At 37.4% G+C, this 19,753-nt stretch overlaps 6 protein-coding genes across 6 annotated transcripts; 4 read left to right on the forward strand and 2 right to left on the reverse strand.

Annotated features, from left to right (window-relative positions):
• Positions 1-520: 520 nt before the first annotated feature.
• Positions 521-2,815, forward strand: LOC135945261 (alkaline phosphatase 4-like). The gene is made up of 8 exons (XM_065492830.1): positions 521-614; positions 667-887; positions 954-1,146; positions 1,205-1,371; positions 1,433-1,729; positions 1,790-1,988; positions 2,086-2,316; positions 2,614-2,815. The coding sequence occupies exons 1-8, from the start codon at positions 521-523 to the stop codon at positions 2,796-2,798; spliced, it is 1,587 nt and encodes a 528-aa protein (XP_065348902.1). The 3' UTR covers positions 2,799-2,815.
• Positions 2,816-3,017: 202 nt separating this feature from the next.
• LOC135945262 (alkaline phosphatase 4-like) lies at positions 3,018-4,845 on the forward strand. Its single transcript, XM_065492832.1, has 4 exons — positions 3,018-3,032; positions 4,303-4,504; positions 4,567-4,700; positions 4,765-4,845. Exons 1-4 carry the CDS (start codon positions 3,018-3,020, stop codon positions 4,843-4,845), a joined length of 432 nt encoding a protein of 143 aa, XP_065348904.1.
• Positions 4,846-6,633: 1,788 nt separating this feature from the next.
• On the forward strand, positions 6,634-8,256 carry LOC135945263 (alkaline phosphatase 4-like; the record flags this gene model as incomplete). Its single annotated transcript, XM_065492833.1, has 5 exons — positions 6,634-6,816; positions 6,874-7,170; positions 7,231-7,429; positions 7,527-7,757; positions 8,063-8,256. Coding segments are annotated over 5 exons (1,104 nt in total), but the record flags the coding sequence as incomplete, so codon positions are not given.
• Positions 8,257-10,338: 2,082 nt separating this feature from the next.
• LOC135947186 (alkaline phosphatase 4-like) lies at positions 10,339-12,494 on the forward strand. The gene is made up of 7 exons (XM_065495848.1): positions 10,339-10,532; positions 10,628-10,848; positions 10,919-11,278; positions 11,351-11,671; positions 11,725-11,923; positions 11,980-12,207; positions 12,262-12,494. The coding sequence occupies exons 1-7, from the start codon at positions 10,445-10,447 to the stop codon at positions 12,435-12,437; spliced, it is 1,593 nt and encodes a 530-aa protein (XP_065351920.1). The 5' UTR covers positions 10,339-10,444; the 3' UTR covers positions 12,438-12,494.
• Positions 12,495-13,331: 837 nt separating this feature from the next.
• On the reverse strand, positions 13,332-16,819 carry LOC135947189 (bleomycin hydrolase). Its single transcript, XM_065495853.1, has 7 exons — positions 16,669-16,819; positions 15,506-15,816; positions 14,966-15,276; positions 14,118-14,277; positions 13,834-14,060; positions 13,655-13,775; positions 13,332-13,600 (listed from the first exon to the last, which is right to left on the reverse strand). Exons 1-7 carry the CDS (start codon positions 16,682-16,684, stop codon positions 13,385-13,387), a joined length of 1,362 nt encoding a protein of 453 aa, XP_065351925.1. The 5' UTR covers positions 16,685-16,819; the 3' UTR covers positions 13,332-13,384.
• A 203-nt stretch (positions 16,820-17,022) lies between these two features.
• Kdsr (3-ketodihydrosphingosine reductase) lies at positions 17,023-19,647 on the reverse strand. Its single transcript, XM_065495855.1, has 7 exons — positions 19,386-19,647; positions 18,958-19,123; positions 18,756-18,898; positions 18,505-18,696; positions 18,285-18,452; positions 18,131-18,232; positions 17,023-18,076 (listed from the first exon to the last, which is right to left on the reverse strand). The coding sequence occupies exons 1-7, from the start codon at positions 19,506-19,508 to the stop codon at positions 17,975-17,977; spliced, it is 996 nt and encodes a 331-aa protein (XP_065351927.1). The 5' UTR covers positions 19,509-19,647; the 3' UTR covers positions 17,023-17,974.
• Between the last annotated feature and the right edge of the window lie 106 nt (positions 19,648-19,753).

A 19,753-nucleotide genomic window follows, 5' to 3' on the forward strand; every position in this document is an offset into this window, starting at 1 on the left:
GTTAAATAGATAAACCTTCCATGTGCTAAACTGCGCAACCCAAAAATATTTGGTATACAAACAGAGGGTGATTTCTAGAACACAATGTAAGAGATAGAGAATGAGTTATTAAAGGAGCCAGGCCAATGAAATTATCTGAGAGACCAATAAAGTAGCTGAATGATATGAGAACGTGATGGATTAGAGATTTTTCATCATAATTCGTAGCTACTTATCCATAAAGAGTGTATAGAGCCACATGCAGGCTATAAGCAAAATAATTATTTTCGCTTTCTTAATTCCTTGGCGTTAGCCTTATTTGACCCAAAGAACTTACTTTTAAAGAGTTAGACATTATATATTTTTAAGAAGCAACATTTTAGTGAACACCACCACTGCTATCAACTTTGAACGGGGCAAAACATTACCAAAGGATATAATAACTAAGCATAAATAAGGCCATTGGTGCAGGTAGAAAATGATCAGTGTTGGCGCTTAAGTTCTGGGTGAGAGAACGACACGACTCATTGTTGACCTAAAAATGAAGATTCTGAGCTTCATATTATTTTTATTTGGTCCTGCATTGGTTCTCGGAGCGGTACTTCCTGACGATAGATCAGCAATCCGTGTTGAGGGTGAGCTAATTTGATTTATTATAGAAATTAAGAACGACTTAAAATATTCTAGATCAACGGGCCTGGTATAATGACGCGAAAAACCGCTTACAACAAGAAAATGCAAAGAAGAAAAACACTAATAGAGCAAAAAATATCATTGTCTTTATTGGCGATGGATTTGGAATCTCCAGCATTACTGCATCTCGCATTTATAAAGGACAATTAGCCGGCAACAAAGGCGAGGAAAGCTATCACAGTTTTGATTTATTTTCAAACGTTGGTCTCATCAAGGTGAAAATATTATTTCCCAAATTATATTTTTCACTGAATTGTAATAATATGATTGTTTGGGAAAAGACGTATTCCACAGATAAACAAGTAACTGATTCGGCAGCCTCAGCAACTGCCATACTTTGTGGCGTGAAGACGAAACAAGGCATGCTTGGGGTGGACCAGTCGGCGCCAAAAAATCCATGCGACAAAAAAAGTTTTGAAGCAGCCAAAGTCGAGAGCCTTTTAACATGGGCCCAAAAGGCTGGCATGCGAACTGGTGATTTTAAAAACTCTTTAAGATTACATAGGAGTATAAATCGTTTTCATCTCGGCAGGGTTGGTAACTACAACAAGAATAACTCATGCTACCCCAGCAGCGGCTTACGCACAAGTACCGAACAGAGGTTGGGAGAGTGACACTCGCATACCTAAGGAATATAGGTCGTGCGTCAAAGACATTGCTAGGCAACTTGTGGAGGATGCCCCGGGAAAAGACCTAAACGTATAAATAAATGTTTCATCGGACATCTTCAAATCAGATAATTAATTTCATATAATTTCAGGTTATTTTTGGTGGAGGCATGTGTCAGTTTGTTTCATGCAGATCTGACAATGAAAATTTGCTTTCTAATTGGAAGCAAAGGGCAAACGCCGAAAAGTTGAAAAGCATGTTTGTAATGAACAAAATTCAGATGGACCAACTTACAAATGAAACAAAAGTATTAGGCCTCTTTGATTCAAGTCACATGTCCTTTGATTTGGAAAGAGATAAAACTGTAACAGGCCAACCTTCAATTGCTGAGATGACGGCCAAGGCAATTAGTTTACTTCAAAACGGTGATAAGGGATTCTTTTTATTAGTAAGTATCCAATTAAAAAAATCTTAATTTTTGAACTCTTTTTTCTCATCCTATATTAAGGTGGAAGGAGGAAGGATAGATCATGCCCACCACTTAAATTTAGCAAAATTAGCTCTGGCCGACGCAGTAAGCTTTGAAAAAGCGGTTCAAACTGCCTTAAATATGACTTCTAGCAACGACACGCTTATAGTTGTGACTGCTGATCATTCACACACAATGACAATCAATGGCTATCCTGATAGAGGAAATGACATTTTAGGTTTGTAAAACCAACTTGTTAAATAAGCGTATAAACTCTTTATTTCATGTTAAGAATTTTGAGTTATATCCTACTAAATTTATTTCCTCTGTTATAGGACTCAATAAACACACACATAAGAATGCTTATGCAACCGAAACACTCACTTATGCGAATGGGCCGGGATTTTTAAAGCACAGGAAAAATGGGACCATCAAAAAGGGAGAATATCCTTGGAATGACCCATCAGAAATGACCGACAGAAATGATAGCAGATACAGTCACTTTGCCCCTATCTACAAGGCATATGAATCTCATGGAGGAGAGGATGTGGCAATCTTTGCAAATGGTGAGAGAATTAAAGCAGTAGATAATTTAGCCAACAAAACACACGAGTTTCTTGGACTGGGGCATTATTTCAATTGATTTGCATATTTATACGCCACGAGCTTGCCGTAAACTTTGGTCCCATACAGATTTCGCTGCAACCCCCATCGCTATAATACTGGTAACTGAGAGCTTTATAATCTCTGAAAAGCTTTTGTTAGTTTCAATCGTTTATAAAATAATTCCGTGAGCCATATTCACCACTAGATTATATATGCAAAAATTTTGATCTTGGACTTCTCATATCTTTTTTTAACAGGCCCCTTTTCACATCTTTTCAACGGCGTCTATGAGCAGAATTATATCGCACACGCCATCAGCTGCGCCGGCCAAATTGGTCCAAGTGCAGACTTGTGCAGTGCAGCACCTTCACGCTTTGGCTTCAAGTCTTTTTCATTCGCGTCTTTGCTAATATTTAAATTAGTTCTTGCTAAATTGTTTTAATTTTTGCAACATGTAATTCAGAAACAATCGCATTCATTGACAAAAATTTGTTCAACCGTAATAGTGACTATATATTCCTCACTGTTTAATAACATGTTTGTTGAGATGATCTGAATAAATATATTAATTGAATATGATAGAAGAGGACCAAAGTGCCTGAATTAAATGATGCATGAACCAATTTCTCAAATACTTTTGGTGTAAATCACCTCAAGGACCATGGGGAGAAGTCGGGTAAACGATGATATTGCTATAATAAAGCAATAAAGCAGGTAGCTTAAGCTGATTACAAAGTGAAAGTTATAAGTTCTAGAGACTGGTGATTAAGCTATAATTATAGTACATAAACACAAAACTTTGATTAGAATTTTTCTTGGAACGGAAATTTGCGTATCTGTAACTAATACATAGTCAAAAATTTCGCTCATACTTTTTAAATGTAAGTGAAAAGTGATACTATATAATGAATAAAAAATGTCGATTACTATCAAATTCATGTAACAATACCGTTTAATTATACCTCAAACAATTATGAGGATTTTGGAATCGGTATGACTGACAATTGTTGCGACAGAACAGGTAAACTGAAATCTCACCTCTAAATGGAGCAGACCGTCGTCAAATCAAATGAACAGGGGCGAAATGGAGAAGTCGATGGCAGAGGAAAATTTACTCCCTGAGTCATTTTTCAATTCAAGATGAAATTTCTTGATTTACATACTTGTTGCCAATTTTAGCAAACAATATTTTTAACAGCACATTAATTTTTTTATATTCTCACTTTGAACTAACTTTTGTGATGCAAGTGAGTTGAAGAGATGAGTGACACTTTAACAAACAATTCAACAACAAACGTACAATAATTCAATTCGTTCCCCATAAGGCCATAAGGGATGCCATTTACCAAACAAGAGAATATGGATGCCATTCACGGTGCGCGTGAAATTTTAACTTTGAGGAAAGAGACTCAGACCAAATCACTAACAATAAGGTCGACCAAAAGCCAAATTCTTAGAATAATAACGCTAACAGGAATCTTATCCAACAAGGCGCAAGGGTTCGTCTTGTTATTAGAAATTATTCTATGCAATGAAATTAAATTTAAACTCAGAATATATGTTTTTCTACTATCAAATGTCAAAATAGGAAACAGAAATCGTCACCAACCAAGAGACTGTCGAACAACAGATTTTATTATGCAGACTTAGACAAGCAAAAATAACCGTGTTGTCGTGTTTGGTATTGTTGAAATTGTTACAACACAATATTGACGTCAGGGACATTTTTAGATATTCAAAATATAACTTAAAAAGAGACGTCAGGGAAAGGGGACATGAATGAAGATTTATAACATAACATATAGAATTTACTATTTATAGAGTATTATAATGCAAAATGAACCCTATTGGGATTTTTTTATTTGAAAAATAGCTCTAAGTGAGAACAGCATAATATTAAGAATGTTTTGCACCTTTATTTGTAATTTTGATACAAATTGATTTAGGTTATTTTCGGAGGCGGTTTGTCTCCAATGGGCGTTACGAACTACACTGGTCCTGACGAAGAGGTTTGCAAACGCACCGACGGCCGAAACTTGGCCGACGAGTGGGTGCGCGACAAAGAGAGCGCCGGTGTCCGCGCTACGTTCGTTCGCAACAACGGAGAGCTGGCGAGGGTCACGCCCGGCGAGCACGACGCTGTCATGGGTTTGCATTGCAAAAGACCTCGACGGTCGTAAAATTTAAATGTTTTTCCCTCGCAAATGTAGGTTTATTTGCGACGAACCACATGGAATATGACGCAGCGAGAGACCAAGGGCCGGAAGGCAGTCCATCTTTGCTCAATATGACCACCACGGCGATGCGACTGCTCCAGAAAGGCCCCAATGGATTTTTGCTAATGGCACGTGACAAGACTTAGATCAGATTGCGAAAGATACAAAAAATTAATTAGTAATTTATAACAGGTCGAGGGTGGTCTAATCGACCAAGCGCATCACCAAAACTACGCCCAGTCAACGAATAAAATGGACAGAGCTGACACGTAATAAAGATAAAATTCTTTATTGATTTTATTGATCATGACAATGTGCAAGTACCGTAACGGCATTATAAAGAGTAGGCAGCGCAAATGGGCCAGGGCTCTAACTGACCACCTGAACAACGCGACAGACAGGAGCAGCGTGTACCTTGCAGCGGCGAATATAGTTTTGTTTCCCCACTTAAATTTATTTAGTCGTAACCTCCTTTAATTAACCTTTTTATAGGTCCATTTCGCACCTTTTTAACGGGATCTATGAGCAAAATTATATTGCCCACGCAATTTGCTGCGCCGGCCAGTTTTGTTCTATAATGTTGATGCATGCACAAATCAACAAAATGAGCAGCTTCAGGCTTTGGTTCAAAGTTCAAAGTCGCTTGCAATTGTACATATTTGTTAGGATCACATTGTTATGACTTAAACAACAAACTAGAGTATCCAGAAACTTTTTGTAATGTGCTCTTATTCAAATGAATATATTTTTATCAATTATAATTTATGCTATTATTCGTCGCATTGAAAATTTTGTGTAAAAATAAGATAAATCAAAAGCATGAATATATTTCATATTTGATTAAAACCTTTCTGATTCTTAATGAAAGAACCTTCAATGTGCAAAACTGCGCAACCCAAAAATATGTGGTATATAGACAAACAGAGGGTGTTATAGGACAAAAATTAACACAATGCAAGAGTCAGGATATGAGTGTTTAAAGAAGCCAGGCTGGTACAATATAATCTGACGGACTCAAACATAAAATGGCTATATCTCATAGGAGAACGTGAGAAAATATTTAATTTTTCATCAGGATTCTTGGCTACTTAACCTCACGCAGAAGTAGAGCCAGACGCAGGCTAAAATCAAAATTATTATTTTCGCTTTCTTAATTTCTTGGCGTTTGCTTAATTTGAGCCAACGAACTTACTTTCAACGAGTTAGAAATTATACATTTTTAAGAAGCAACATTTTAGAGAACACCACCACTGCTATCAGCTTTAAACGGGGCAAAACAATAATAAAGTAAAAAAAAACTAAGCATAAATAAGACCATTGGGGCAGTAGAAAATGATCAGTGTTGGCGCTTAAGTTCTGGGTGAGAGAACGACGCGACTCATTGTGAACCTAAAAATGAAGATTCTGAGCTTCATATTATTTTTATTTGGTCCTGCATTGGTTCTCGGAGCGGTACTTCCTGACGATAGATCAGCAATCCGTGTTGAGGGTGAGCTAATTTGATTTATTATAGAAATTAAGAACGAATTAAAAATTTCTAGATAAACGGACCTGGTATAGTGACGCGAAAAATCGCTTACAACAAGAAAATGCAAAGAAGAAAAACACTAATAGAGCAAAAAATATCATTGTCTTTATTGGCGATGGATTTGGAATCTCCAGCATTACTGCATCTCGCATTTATAAAGGACAACTAGCCGGCAACAAAGGCGAGGAAAGCTATCACAGTTTTGAATTATTTTCAGACGTTGGTCTCATCAAGGTGAAAACATTTCTCAACTGATATTTTTCCCTGAATAATAATAATAATATTGTTTTGGAAAAGACGTATTCCACAGATAAACAAGTAACTGATTCGGCAGCCTCAGCAACTGCCATACTTTGTGGCGTGAAGACGAAACAAGGGATGCTTGGGGTGGACCAGTCAGCGCCAAAAAATCCATGCGACAAAAAAAGTTTTGAAGCAGCTAAAGTCGAAAGCATTTTAACGTGGGCCCAAAAGGCTGGCATGCGAACTGGTGATTTTTACAAATTCTTAAAGATTAAATGGAAGTATAAATCGTTTTCAACTCGGCAGGGTTGGTCACTACAACAAAAATAACTCATGCTACCCCAGCAGCGGCTTACGCACAAGTACCTGACAGAGGTTGGGAGAGTGACACTAAAATACCTGTGGAATATAGATCGTGCGTCAAAGACATTGCTAGGCAACTCGTGGAGGATGCCCCAGGAAAGGATCTAAACGTATATATTTTTCATCGCACATCTTCAAATCAGAGAATTAATTTAATATAATTTCAGGTTATTTTTGGTGGAGGCATGTGTCCGTTTGATGAATGCAGATCTGACAATCAAAGTTTGATTTCAAATTGGGAGCAAAGAGCAAACGCCGAAAAGAAGAAAAGCATGTTTGTGATGAACAAAATTCAGATGGACCAACTTACAAATGAAACAAAAGTATTAGGCCTGTTTAATTCAAGTCACATGTCCTTTGATTTGGAAAGAGATAAAACTATAACAGGCCAACCTTCAATTGCTGAGATGACGGCCAAGGCAATTAGTTTACTTCAAAACGGTGATAAGGGATTCTTTTTATTAGTAAGTATCCAATTAAAAAAATCTTAATTTTTGAACTCTTTTTTCTCATCCTATATTAAGGTGGAAGGAGGAAGGATAGATCATGCCCACCACTTAAATTTAGCAAAATTAGCTCTGGCCGACGCAGTAAGCTTTGAAAAAGCGGTTCAAACTGCCTTAAATATGACTTCTAGCAACGACACGCTTATAGTTGTGACTGCTGATCATTCACACACAATGACAATCAATGGCTATCCTGATAGAGGAAATGACATTTTAGGTCTGTAAAAACAACTTATTTAATAAGCGTATAAACTCTTTATTTCACGTTAAGAATTTTGAAATATATGCTACTAAATTTATTTCCTCTGTTATAGGACTCAATAAACACACACATAAGAATGCTTATGCAACCGAAACACTCACTTATGCGAATGGGCCGGGATTTTTAAAGCACAGGAAAAATGGGACCATCGAAAAGGGAGAATACCCTTGGAATGACCCATCAACACTGACCGACCGAAATGATAATGGATACAGTCACTTTGCTCCTATCTACACGGCATATGCATCTCATGGAGGAGAGGATGTGGCAATCTTTGCAAATGGTGAGACAATTAAACCAGCCATTTTAGCCAATTTTAGCCAACGGAAAACACGCGTTTCTTGGACTGGAGCATTATTTCAATTGATTTGCATATTTATCGCCACGAGCTTGCCGTAAACTTTGGTCCCATACAGATTTCGCTGCAACCCCCATCGCTATACTGATTACTGAGAGCTATAATCTCTGAAAAGCTTTTGTTAGTTTCAATTGTTTATCAAAAACATTCCGTGAACCAACTGCACCGCTAGATTATCTAAGCAAAAATGTTGATCTTTAATCAGGTGACTTCTCATATCTTTTTAACAGGCCCCTTTTCACATCTTTTCAACGGCGTCTATGAACAGAATTATATCGCACACGCCATCAGCTGCGCCGGCCAAATTGGTCCAAGTGCAGACTTGTGCAAACCAAGCAGTTCATCATCTACACACTTTGGCTTCGAGTCTTTTTCATTCGCGTCTTTGCTAATATTTAAATTAGTTCTTGCAACATTGTTTTAATTTTTTCAACATGTGATTCAGATGAAGCAATCTTAATTGATAAATATTTTTGTTCAGTCGTTAAAAATGACTACTCCTCACTGTTTAAAAAAATGTATGGTTGATGATCTGAATAAATACATTATATGTATCAATTGAATATGATTGAAGATAACCAAGAAGGTGTCTAAATTCAATGGTTAAAGAAGTGCACGAACCCATTTCTCAAATGCTTTTGTTGTAAATCGCCTCATTAGAGTCAAGGACTAAGGGTAGAAGTCTGGTCAAGGAAAGTGATATTGCTACAATGCTATAAAGCAGGTAGATAGCTCAAGCTGATAACAAAAGTGAAAGGTATAAAATACTGAGGACAGGCGATTAAGCTATATTTTATGGTATGTCATAAACTTTGTTCATAGAAGATATTTTTCAAAACAAAAACAATCTTGAGCATCCAGAATTTTAAACCTTGGATAAGAAATTTGCGTATTTGAAAAGTCAACGGGAATAATGTCTCACGCATATTAATTTCGTGCAAAAACCAATGATAAAGTTAGCTAAAAACTAGCAAATAAATTTTTAGGAAAGTCGCATTATGGTCATTATGGACCATTTCATTCGTGTTTTACCTAAAAGAGAAACTAATCATTGCAAAATAAAGTTGATTTTAAATGCAAAAATTATTATTTTGACTAACATAATAATATAATATTAAAATTGTACATCATGTACTTTGAGTAACAAGTGACACGTGAACCAAAAATGTCGATTACTGTCAAATTCATGTAGCAACGTTTGTTTTTTAAGCCTCAAACAATTAATGGGGTTTTGGAATCGGTATGAAGTATTAATGAAAATTCTTGCGACAGAGCAGGTAAACTGAATGGAGATGGAGACCGTTGTCAAAGCAAATGAACAAGGGGCGAAATGGAGAAGTCGGTGGCAGAGAAAAATTTAATCACATTATTATATTATATGGTTGCGGTCACGTATAGTCAACTGCGACCTAGAGGACACGATAAAGTCTCAAAGGTGACCGCCTTAGATCAGTTATTATGGCTCTTGAAGCAATCAGTATGCTGCTGAACTGCCAGAACGGATGTGTGCTGATTTTGAGTTTCACGCGACAGCGAAAATTTTGGCACCTAATGAGCTATGTTTAATTAGGTAGAAGGTGAGCGGATTGATCACACGCGCTGCGCAAATTTTGCGAATTTAGCCTTGGCCGATACTATATAAATTTCGTCGAACCAAAATCGCTATAGGGTCATGTTGGTCACGTCTCGAGACGCCACTCTACGGGTACCTATTTTCATGGTTATTGCGTACAATAGTTATTGATGGTCCCTTTTAATATTTAATTTTGAGGTTTATTTCGCCCATATGAAGCCAAAGAAAAATATGAATATTATGAGGCTCACATATTTATACGCTAATGGTTCTATGGTTGTCAATACACACAAAAATGGGCTTGTTTGCCGACGATGCATTAATTTATCCCTGATGGAGGCAAATCTGCGAAAAGACAGAAACCATGCGATTCGCGGTTTTTGCAGCGTTAAAATAAAATGTTTGTTTTATTTTATTTACAATGGTGATCAATTGATTTTGTTACAGCAAAATTACAGTGGTTATGCATTAATTAGCAAGATGTGAAGGAAGATATGTTTGGGACCAGTAGACTATTTTTGGTTTTAGATACTTAAAATTATATGATTTGATTATGCATGACAATATAAAGATAATTAAAGACAACAGTCAAATTTTTATCAAATCAAATAATTCACTTCAGCGCTTTCACAATCTGAAGTCCCATTGTGTACTTTGTCGCTATGAACACGTGAATGTCTCGTAAGTTAAGCGATCGACGTATTTATCACATTTTATTATTATATTGACAAAAAATGAGCAAAATATGGAATAACTATATAGAAGTAATAATTTTACGAGGCATTTTCCTGCTTTGTTGAAAGGGACAAAGATGAAGGTATTAGCGTATAAGCGTTAATCAATTATGATGATTAAACGCATTATATCAGACGCCTGTTCAAGTGCATATCGCCTGCCTCTATTCATATTGAGATAATAAAAGCCGCATCGTGAAGTGCTAATCCCGCCACCAACAAACCTATAAATTAAAGCAACGTACCAGTGGCAAGAATCATAATAGGGTTGTTATCTGGAGCACACTACTGTCCAGCTCTTCAAGATGAGGGCTTTGGAAACTGTCGCCGCTTGCGTTCTGCTGCTGCAAGCGACTGCAGTGTGCAAGTACCTTGAAGTTGTGCAGATAGAAGGTAAATTTGTGATACACCAGAGGGAAAATTTTGTATACCATCATTCATATTAAAAGCCTTTTTGTATGAACAGTTAAATAAATTATAATTTTCAGATAAAAATTACTGGTACGAATTGGGAAAAAGCCGTCTTCAAGATCAATTGAAAAAGACGATGAACCTCAATCGAGCTAAAAACGCAATTTTCTTTGTTGGTGATGGAATGGGCCTAACAACGGTGACTGCATCAAGAATTTACAAAGGGCAACTTAACGGTGAAACAGGAGAGGAAAACTACCATGCATTTGACCTTTTCCCTGACATAGGATTGGTGAAGGTAATAACAATTTTTATTGATTATAATTCACTGCTTATTATTCATTTTTAATCACTCCGTCACGTGATAGACTTACAACACTGACAAGCAAGTTCCTGATTCGGCAGGAACCGCGACAGCTATGTTTTGTGGCGTAAAAACTAAGTATTACACTGCCGGCATTGACTCCACTCTACCCACGGGGGAATGTGACCCTGAGCTTTACGAAGCAGCCAAAGTCGACTCTTTGCTTAAGTGGGCTCAAGACGCTGGAAAGCGAACTGGATTAGTAACAACGACCCGAATCACCCACGCAACCCCATCAGCGGCGTACGCGCACATCGCAGAAAGAAACTGGGAGTGTGATGGCAAGATACCACCTGAATACCAAGGGTGCATGAAAGACATCGCTAGGCAGCTTGTTGAGGAATCGCCAGGCAAAGATATCAATGTATGTCCAACGAAACTGACAACGAGTTACTATATAATTAATGTCCATTTTTTGGACTATTTGGTTTGATAGGTTGTTTTCGGAGGTGGTCAGCAGCAATTGGGATTCGCAATAGGCGATGATGATTCCTGCGAGAGGACTGATGGCCTTAACTTAACTGAAATTTGGGAGAATGATCGCAAAGCGGAGGGAGTCAGTCACCGATTTGTCATCAACAGAGGTCAAATGGAGGAGCTTTCAACGGAGGATAAAGTCCTTGGATTGTTCGGGTTTGGTCACATGGCGTATGATCTTGAGAGAGATACCGGAGCAGACGGGCCACCATCAATCGTGAACATGACGGTCAAAGCCATTCAAATGCTCCAAAGGGGAGAGAACGGATTCATGCTGATAGTAATTGAGGGGTTAATATTAACAATGGCAGCGAGATAAAAAAATTAAATTAGGTCGAGGGCGGAAGGATTGACCATGCCCATCACGACAACTTCGCGAAACTTGCTCTGTCTGAGGCGGTAAGGTTTGAAGAGGCCATATCTGCGGCTCTGGCAATGACCTCCAGGGATGACACCCTCATAGTCGTAACTGCTGATCACTCGCATTCACTCACAATGAATGGTTATCCAAAAAGAGGAAATGATATTCTTGGTGAGACTTTTCACTTTTGCTCTCATTTCTTTAATAATCAATTAACTCTCACTTAGGTTTTGCTCACGATGAGCTTGACAAGCCTATCTATGAGACCCTGACATACGCGAACGGTCCAGGATACAACGTGCACCGCAAAAACGGCAGCATCGACTCAGATGAGTACCTTTGGAAAGACCTAACCTTGATGGAAGACCGAGATGAGACGCGTTATATGCACTTTGCACCGATTTATGAAGAGACGGAGACCCATGGTGGTGAAGATGTTGCAGTATATGCGATAGGTAGGGCAATAATCAAGTGCCAGGAAAAAATAATTACAAAATATTCGTTTTCAGGCCCTCAATCTCATTTGTTCAACGGCGTTTTTGAACAAAGCTACTTAGCGCACGCTATCTCGTGTATTGGAAAGTTTGGTCCAAACCCCACGCTTTGTAGTAGCGCACCAGTTTCAGCTAAATCAACCTCTGTTTTAATCATGGCTTTCCTTTATATTCTGAACCGTCTCATTTAACATGACAATCAAATGTATCTCTCAAAATGTGATTAAAATAATAAGACTCCAGCTTTAGGCTAACGACTTAATCAAAGGCATTTTTCATGGCACGCACCATTATTTTAAATATTTAGCATCACAATATAAACGTGAAATGACGTTAGAGATGTCCCAATTTAAAGCTAGAAAAATTGATAAGAGATTAGATTATGAATCTTTCATGATTTCTGATAGATTTGTGAGGCCCTCCACGCCATTAAGGATAATCCTATTAATTTATGCTCCAGAGATAAACCGATAAAATAACTGACATTATTTAGATTTTCGCTAGCCATGCCAGTCACCGGCAAAATGTTGAGCAGACGCCCCAGCCGCTGCCACTAAATTAACGCGCCAGAAACTGCTAATTATAGTCTTTTTATCCATCTAACACTCTTCATTTATTTGGTTTTCCAGTTGAGAAAATGCGCGCCATTAGTATGCCTACCAAGTAAAAATAAGATCATTTACTGATAAGAATTAGTGCCGCCAACCGAGGGCCACTTTTCATTAATTAGATGATAGGAGTTTGAAATAAATATTAAATGAATCAGATTTAACTGGCAAAAAATTAAGATTTTGATTTCAAATTCAAAGCATAATATAGCTGAAGCCAAAAACCAATAGCGAGAAAATACTGGTCCCAAGCAGCGCACATTATTTGACCTTTACATTTAACACTAGGAACCATATCCTCATTCCTTAGCTGCCCACTATCTACTACACGACTAATCATATTATTTCTTGCATGTCAATACATAAATTTATATAATTAAAAAAATGCAGCAAGAAAAGGCATACATTGGTAGCAAAATTATTGAAAAAACGATTAATCACCATGAAAAATTATTTGAAAATAAAATGTAAAAAGGGTTACTATCCACTTACCAAGTTTTAATCTTGGTAGCTTTATTGGCATTTCAAATTTAAACGGCCAACGTACCCATTGGGTCCCAGGCCGGCAATACAATGGGTTTCTGCTTGAAAATGTCCATCACATCTTGAGGGACGAACTTTTTGTCCACAACCACTTCAAACGCGAACTCATCAAACCAGCGTTGCGTCATGAGCAAATAACCTTTCTCGCCAGTGTCTTCGCCCCAGGAGTTCTCGACGCGCCACTTAATTGGCGTTCCATCGGTCTGGAATTGAAATTGCATGAGAACGCACCCCGGATTGATTTTTTTGACGCTTACATCAGTGGTAACACCAGTGAACACCATTGCATGGGTCATCATGGAATCTCCATAATTAAGACGATCAGCCTTGTCAAGCACCAAAAACACTTCCTCTCCTATAAGGCTTTTCCAGTCATGCCTGCAGAAGAAAATTAATCAGAATAGTGGTAATGACTTGAACAATATTGATAACTCACAGTTCCACGTCGAGCAGCCCAAGTTTGCTATTGGATCTCCTGCCGACATCACAACCGAACCAAACTGCTTCGTTATTCTTAATCGATTCGGCAGCTACCTTTGCTAGCAGCTGGACAGGCTGGTTGTTGTAAATTGTGGGACGGCCACCAACCATGTTCCCCAGGCAGTCAACGGTGTAGAGGTGGTTATAGGGGTTAGTTGGACGGGGATCCGTAACCAGGCACACCTGCAGCAGCACATAAATTGTTATTTCAAAGTTATTCTATAATTCACTTAAATTCACCTTGTCTTCCAGGTTGAAAGTTGGTTTTACATGTTGCTCGTAAAACTGCTGAGGCGTGACTGGTCCTATTGAGTTGTACTTTTTGTTCTTGTCCAGGTACTGCCAGGTAAACTCGCTTGGAGGCACACCAAGGCAGATTGACACAGTACGGTAAATGAATCTGTGAAATGACCCAAACGTTATAGGAATAGCGTAATGGCCAACATCTTGAGATTTCATTTAATGCCGCAAAATCTCCTCCAAACCAACATTGCTCTATTATGGTTTCAGCCCAAAAGCCTATTTTATGAACAAACATAAATATTTTCACTGTTCAAATTTTCATATAAGTTAAAAGCTATGTTTCATAAGCTTGAAAAATTAACAAATCAGTAGAACATAAACAAAAATTCAGAAGGGAGTAGTTCTTTGATCCTTTTGCGTTTGTATAAATATATTGAATGAATTCTTATGAGTAATAATTATTTATTTGTAAGGCACTGACGCAATAGAAAATCAAAATATTTTTTTAAAAATCATTCCATTGCAAACGCTTTATGGTCAAATAACTACTCCCTCATGACATAAGTAGAGAGAAATGTTGTGTTTTATACTTATTCTTTGAACTGATGACAACTTGCTTGAAAATTATTTATTGACGTGAAAATTGAATTATAATTAATATGTTCTCAAACATTTTTGTGTACTCATGAAATAAGGCTTTGGTCAGGAGTTGAATCTATTGAAGAGCAATAAAAGCTGACGTTTTTTTGCTTAAAGAATTTCCTGCGTTTCAAATCATCAGAATAAACAAGTATTATTATGAAAAATTAGCCTCTTAAGAAATTTTCAAAAAATTAGTATATTACTTCATTTGCCGTTTGATCGCGGGCAGAGGGTCTTCGCCCGCTTCAACCAGTGCTCTCAACTCCTTGGCATATTCCCTGAGCTTGGACTTGAGGATTCCGTTAAGACCGTTGCTAGACTCGCACGAAAATGATTCGGGGAAGCTTTTCTTTGGCATCAGGCCGTATTTAGAGATGAGGTTGACGACCATGTCCCACTGGCCACCATCGCACGTAGGGTCGCGCAGCAAGAAGGAAACCAATCTTCCATCGACCGGCTCACCCCGCCTTGCTGTTTCCACAATGGTGTGCAGCACAAAATGGCACCTTTCGATCTATTAAAAAGAATTAAATCATCATGATTTTTTTTTTATTGAAAAGCATGATTTTAGTGCTGACGTGTAACCCTAGACTCAAACAATTCAGTAAAGCCACTTAAAGAAGCCCCAAAATTCCTCTTTTATTGTGAAACATTAATACACAAATTCACGTACTTCACACTACTTGTCTTCATTAAATTTTTTACAATCCAGAGAGTTTTGAAATCTTTCAAGATAAAATTACCTTATCGAAGAAGAAGAGATGTCCTTGACTGAACTCAAATTCTTCAATGTTCATGGCCTTGGCAAATGTAATGCGAATTACATTGAGTGTGGCATAAAGCCAGCACCGGCCAGAATTCTTTTGGTTGGTCATCGGCTTGATTTCGGCATCCACTTTGTACTCGAAAACATGTTGCAAAACCTCTTGCAACCGCTTCCTGGAGATGCTCGCCTCATGAACGTTAATCCGGGTGCAAGCATTTTGGGCTACCCTATTTATGGCCTGTGAGGTAAAATCCTCATTCCAATTACTCAGCTGCTCAAAAGTGATCCCTAGAACCAAAGAAAAAATGCTTATTGTTAGCAATGCTGTAAATTGAGATAAATATAGAGATTTCAATCTAAAGAAACCTTATTTACATAAAAATCCATTTAATTGGTTCAAAAGAGTATGCCGAGGATGTTTTCAGTGTTGTACAAGTAAGCAGTCTGTGCAAATATTTAAATTAAGATAACTTCTTGATTTTCTAATTTACAACAGGGCTTCTGCACACCCATGAGTAAATAAAAAACCCGTTTGAATAGATAACAGAACATATATTATGTTTAATTATGTTAACTAGGTCAGGCACTTGTTGTGCCACAAGAGCATTGACACAGATGGAGATGATGCAGAAAAGGATTAAGGAAAACAAGTTTCTGCTGCACTGGCCCTTTTTGATATCAATAATTAATTTATAACTGTATTGCGATATTTTCTTCGAGTGTCCTCCATTAAACATAATATTTCAATTATCTTTGTTAAAAAGGCTGTAAAGCTGACGTTTGAAATATTGCCACACGTTCAGCTGTGTAATTGTCAAGGGCGTGGAATCCAAGTCTTTAGTCTTATCATGTAGCAATACGTCAGGAAGTGATAAATTTTTGTGAAACTACACAAATATCGCTGGGTGTCTTAGTGAATAAATTACAGATGCTATTCGAGATTCAAGCGGTTTTGTTCGATTAGGCAGATTTTATGATGAGGCGGGGGCTGTTATTAAACTCTCGTGCGTACAAACTCTATGTTTAAAAATGAAACTCAAAATTGTTTGAAAGTCTAGCCTGTAAACTGGAAAGTACGTGCGCATAACCACAGTCAGAAATGTTTGATAAAACGGGATCAATTATAAAGTGTGTACTCACCCTCATCACTCGCCATGATTGTTTTCTCTCGCTCTCTCTCCTAACACTCCTATGGCTTCTTGTTAGTGGTAACGGGAGATGGGGGCTGGATGGGAGTAACCGGACAAGAACAATATCGATATAATTCAGCAAAATATATATCGATATTTTTGTGCTACTTCCCCTCCCCCTCAAGAGTTCACGTGCAGACACTTTAAAATGCGCTAAAGGCGGTACAAGAATTGTTAATAATAAATCATTTAAAAAGCATTATGGACCTACTCCGAAATCATAGAGGATGTTTGTGAAATCTTTATGTTCATTTTCCTACTAAGAATTAAATAAGTAGTATTTTAGCTAATTTAAACCATGGGGTTAATTATTATAAAATGTATTTATATTTTATTGAACTCTACTGAAATTTAGATTTTTGCAACGCAGCATTTTTAATAGCTTTAGAATTGTTTGTTTGACAATACACGCGTCATTTTCCAACAAGATAATAATAAATAGATAGATACCGAGAAAATCACATTAAATTTATCAGAAACAAAAAATAGTCTTGAGAGCTAATTGCTGTATCGCAGAACATATGTCTCAAGTCTCAACGCTCATGGACAGATAAATACATTTTGTAGATTCATCTTCAACGATTTCCATCGTCAATATTTAATTCCTCGTCTGAACACAATGACCAATAATTTTTGAGCCACGACCGGTCATGACATTAAAAAGTTCAAATTAAAAACCAGTGCTTTCAAAACTTTTGAAAGGATTATTTATATATTTAGGTCTCTATTAAATGCACTTGACTCTTGACTTGTGAAGAACTAGTTTTTACTTGCACCCTTTGAAGTGAGCAGCGAAAAGTGGTAACATCATCGACTACAAACTAAATTTCTGTTAGAAATTTTAACAAAACTTAACATTTTTTGTTCAATTCACTATTCGCCATCAAATTCTGACTAACGGCTTAAGTGTAACGCAGTGAAATGAAATCTGAGACTGAATTATGCAATTCTAGTGATTAGTGAAATTAATAAAAAAAAGATAACAAAACATAATTGGATAATAGACAAAGAGGATAAGGATTTTTACATCATGAGATAATGGTTTTGTTATCCCTCAATTAGTTTTATTATTATCAAAAAGCTAACAGAAAGTAGTTGAGTGTTTTAAGGTATTGTTATCTTATATTTATGAATTTATTTTTTGTGAATTTAAAGTATTGCTGCTTTTGGAAATGTACCAGCATTGACATTGCCACAAAACTGACTGAATGAAGGACACATTCGTGGTGGCAGTATAAGTGAAAAATGCAGCAAAATCACTTTAGCTTTTCTTTTTTGTTTTTGCAGTCGGTAACAATCCTATCCATTTTGTCAAGTATGTAAACAGCAAAGAGACGGAGAAACCCAATGGAGAAGAACTGTAAAAATTCAATTATCATTGAATGCCATTTATGTTGAGCAGAGCAAGTTACCTGAAGGAAAGCCTCAAGTGCAGTGAATGGTGGAGTGAATCCAGCACAAATATACGAGGCTAGCGCACATTCCAAACCAACAGTGCTGTAGAATTTTCCATCCTAAAATTACAAACTGTATTAAGCTAGTCGTGATTTTCTCATGAAAACTTACCAAAGCATCATCAAGCATTTTAGTAGCCACAACTTCAGGCGTTGAAAATCCAGCCTCCTCAGACACTAGACGGCATTCCTCAGGCTTATGTTTCTGTTCTTCGGCAAAACCAGGTGTGTCTGTGTCTGGAGGGAGAGCCAAAGTGACAGTAACGCCGTACGGTTTCGCCTATCGAACAGAGTTAGAGTTCGATTTTCCTAAACCCGAGCAACAAAATCACCTCCATGCGGAGAGCCTCTGCAAATCCTCTGACTGCAAACTTAGTTGCGCTGTATCCGCAAAAGCCATACACTCCAATCAAAGCTGCTTGGGAGGCGACAACGATCACTTTTCCTTCGCCTCTCTCCTTCATACCAGTGATCACCGCTTTTGTAGGTAGAATTGTGCCCAACACATTCAAGTTTGTGACATACTAATCAAAAGAGATATAATTATTTAAATTATGGGTAAAGTCAAGTATGGTGACGACACCTTAATATCATCATCCTTCAGGTCTTCAAGTTTCCCACAGAGAGAAGTCCCAGCACAATTCACAAGCATGAAAATAGGTCCGTTTTCTTCCTCTGCAGATTTTATATTTTTCTGTATCTCTTCAAAGTTCCCACTCAAATCCACTAGAACGTAAAATGTGAATTATTGGGAGACATTATTTATTTCAAGCTTAAAATCATACTTGAGAGACAGGCAACCTTTTGATCAGGTCCTTTTACAGCCTTTTGTACGTCAGTAGCAGCAGCTTGTAGATTATTCATGTTTCTGGCAACTAGAGTGATGTTTGCACCTCGTTTTGCAGCTTCTATGGCAAAACTTCTTCCTATTCCAAGCGAGCCTCCCGTGATCTATGAGAATAAAAACATAATCTTGAGTATGTAATGTATTAACTATTGATATTTATTCACCAAATTGGTGTTTGGTTATTATTATTTTTTTTATGATTTCAAAATAAAATTAAAAATTTTCCTGACCTCCACACATGTATATTATAAGAATGCCAGCGAAGAGACTTTATTTTTAGAATAAAAAATCCCAGTCTCATTGGATGCGGCTGAACTTCGTGTAAATTATGCACTTTAAGAGTTCAACTTAATGTATGATACGTACCAAAATATGATTTCCGTTCAGTGACGGTCTGCTCTTGCGTTTCACGAAATGTGATATTAACATCAGAGCGAAGCCGGCTATTACGCCCAGTCCAACGTTTTGCAGAGACAAGCAACAAAGCATCTTGACTGTTTAAGTGCAGATGCCGAGTAGTAAAATGAAATTATGTATGTATTCTTATGATTCTTATTGGGATTTGAAAGTAAACGGAAGTGCCACACAGTCATCAACCGACAGTCCTGTGTTACTATGAAATTTGAATCGAAATTTAGATTCTTATCTAAAGTGTCAGGTGAATACCACGCCCCATTCACTTTCAATTTCGGTGATTGGTGTGTTGATTTGATTGGCTGGATTTTACATGTTTC

The sequence above is a fragment of the Cloeon dipterum genome, chromosome X (genome assembly GCF_949628265.1).
Source record: "Cloeon dipterum chromosome X, ieCloDipt1.1, whole genome shotgun sequence".
NCBI lineage: Eukaryota > Metazoa > Arthropoda > Insecta > Ephemeroptera > Baetidae > Cloeon > Cloeon dipterum.

Excerpts from the sequence above, each read along its gene's own strand:
- LOC135945261 (XM_065492830.1), top strand. The coding sequence starts at position 521 with ATGAAGATTCTGAGCTTCATATTATTTTTATTTGGTCCTGCATTGGTT. Across the intron at positions 888-953 it reads CAAACGTTGGTCTCATCAAG|ACGTATTCCACAGATAAACA; the intron begins GTGAAAATATTA and ends GTTTGGGAAAAG. Across the intron at positions 1,730-1,789 it reads ATAAGGGATTCTTTTTATTA|GTGGAAGGAGGAAGGATAGA; the intron begins GTAAGTATCCAA and ends TCCTATATTAAG.
- LOC135945262 (XM_065492832.1), top strand. Across the intron at positions 4,505-4,566 it reads CGAGCACGACGCTGTCATGG|GTTTATTTGCGACGAACCAC; the intron begins GTTTGCATTGCA and ends TCGCAAATGTAG. Across the intron at positions 4,701-4,764 it reads CCAATGGATTTTTGCTAATG|GTCGAGGGTGGTCTAATCGA; the intron begins GCACGTGACAAG and ends AATTTATAACAG.
- LOC135947186 (XM_065495848.1), top strand. The coding sequence starts at position 10,445 with ATGAGGGCTTTGGAAACTGTCGCCGCTTGCGTTCTGCTGCTGCAAGCG. Across the intron at positions 10,533-10,627 it reads TGAAGTTGTGCAGATAGAAG|ATAAAAATTACTGGTACGAA; the intron begins GTAAATTTGTGA and ends TATAATTTTCAG. Across the intron at positions 11,924-11,979 it reads AAGAGGAAATGATATTCTTG|GTTTTGCTCACGATGAGCTT; the intron begins GTGAGACTTTTC and ends ACTCTCACTTAG.
- LOC135947189 (XM_065495853.1), bottom strand. Across the intron at positions 14,061-14,117 it reads CTTTCAACCTGGAAGACAAG|GTGTGCCTGGTTACGGATCC; the intron begins GTGAATTTAAGT and ends GTGCTGCTGCAG. Across the intron at positions 13,776-13,833 it reads GGGCTGCTCGACGTGGAACT|GCATGACTGGAAAAGCCTTA; the intron begins GTGAGTTATCAA and ends TTTCTTCTGCAG.
- Kdsr (XM_065495855.1), bottom strand. The coding sequence starts at position 19,508 with ATGCTTTGTTGCTTGTCTCTGCAAAACGTTGGACTGGGCGTAATAGCC. Across the intron at positions 18,899-18,957 it reads AAAGGTTGCCTGTCTCTCAA|TGGATTTGAGTGGGAACTTT; the intron begins GTATGATTTTAA and ends TTTACGTTCTAG. Across the intron at positions 18,697-18,755 it reads TGAAGGATGATGATATTAAG|TATGTCACAAACTTGAATGT; the intron begins GTGTCGTCACCA and ends TCTTTTGATTAG.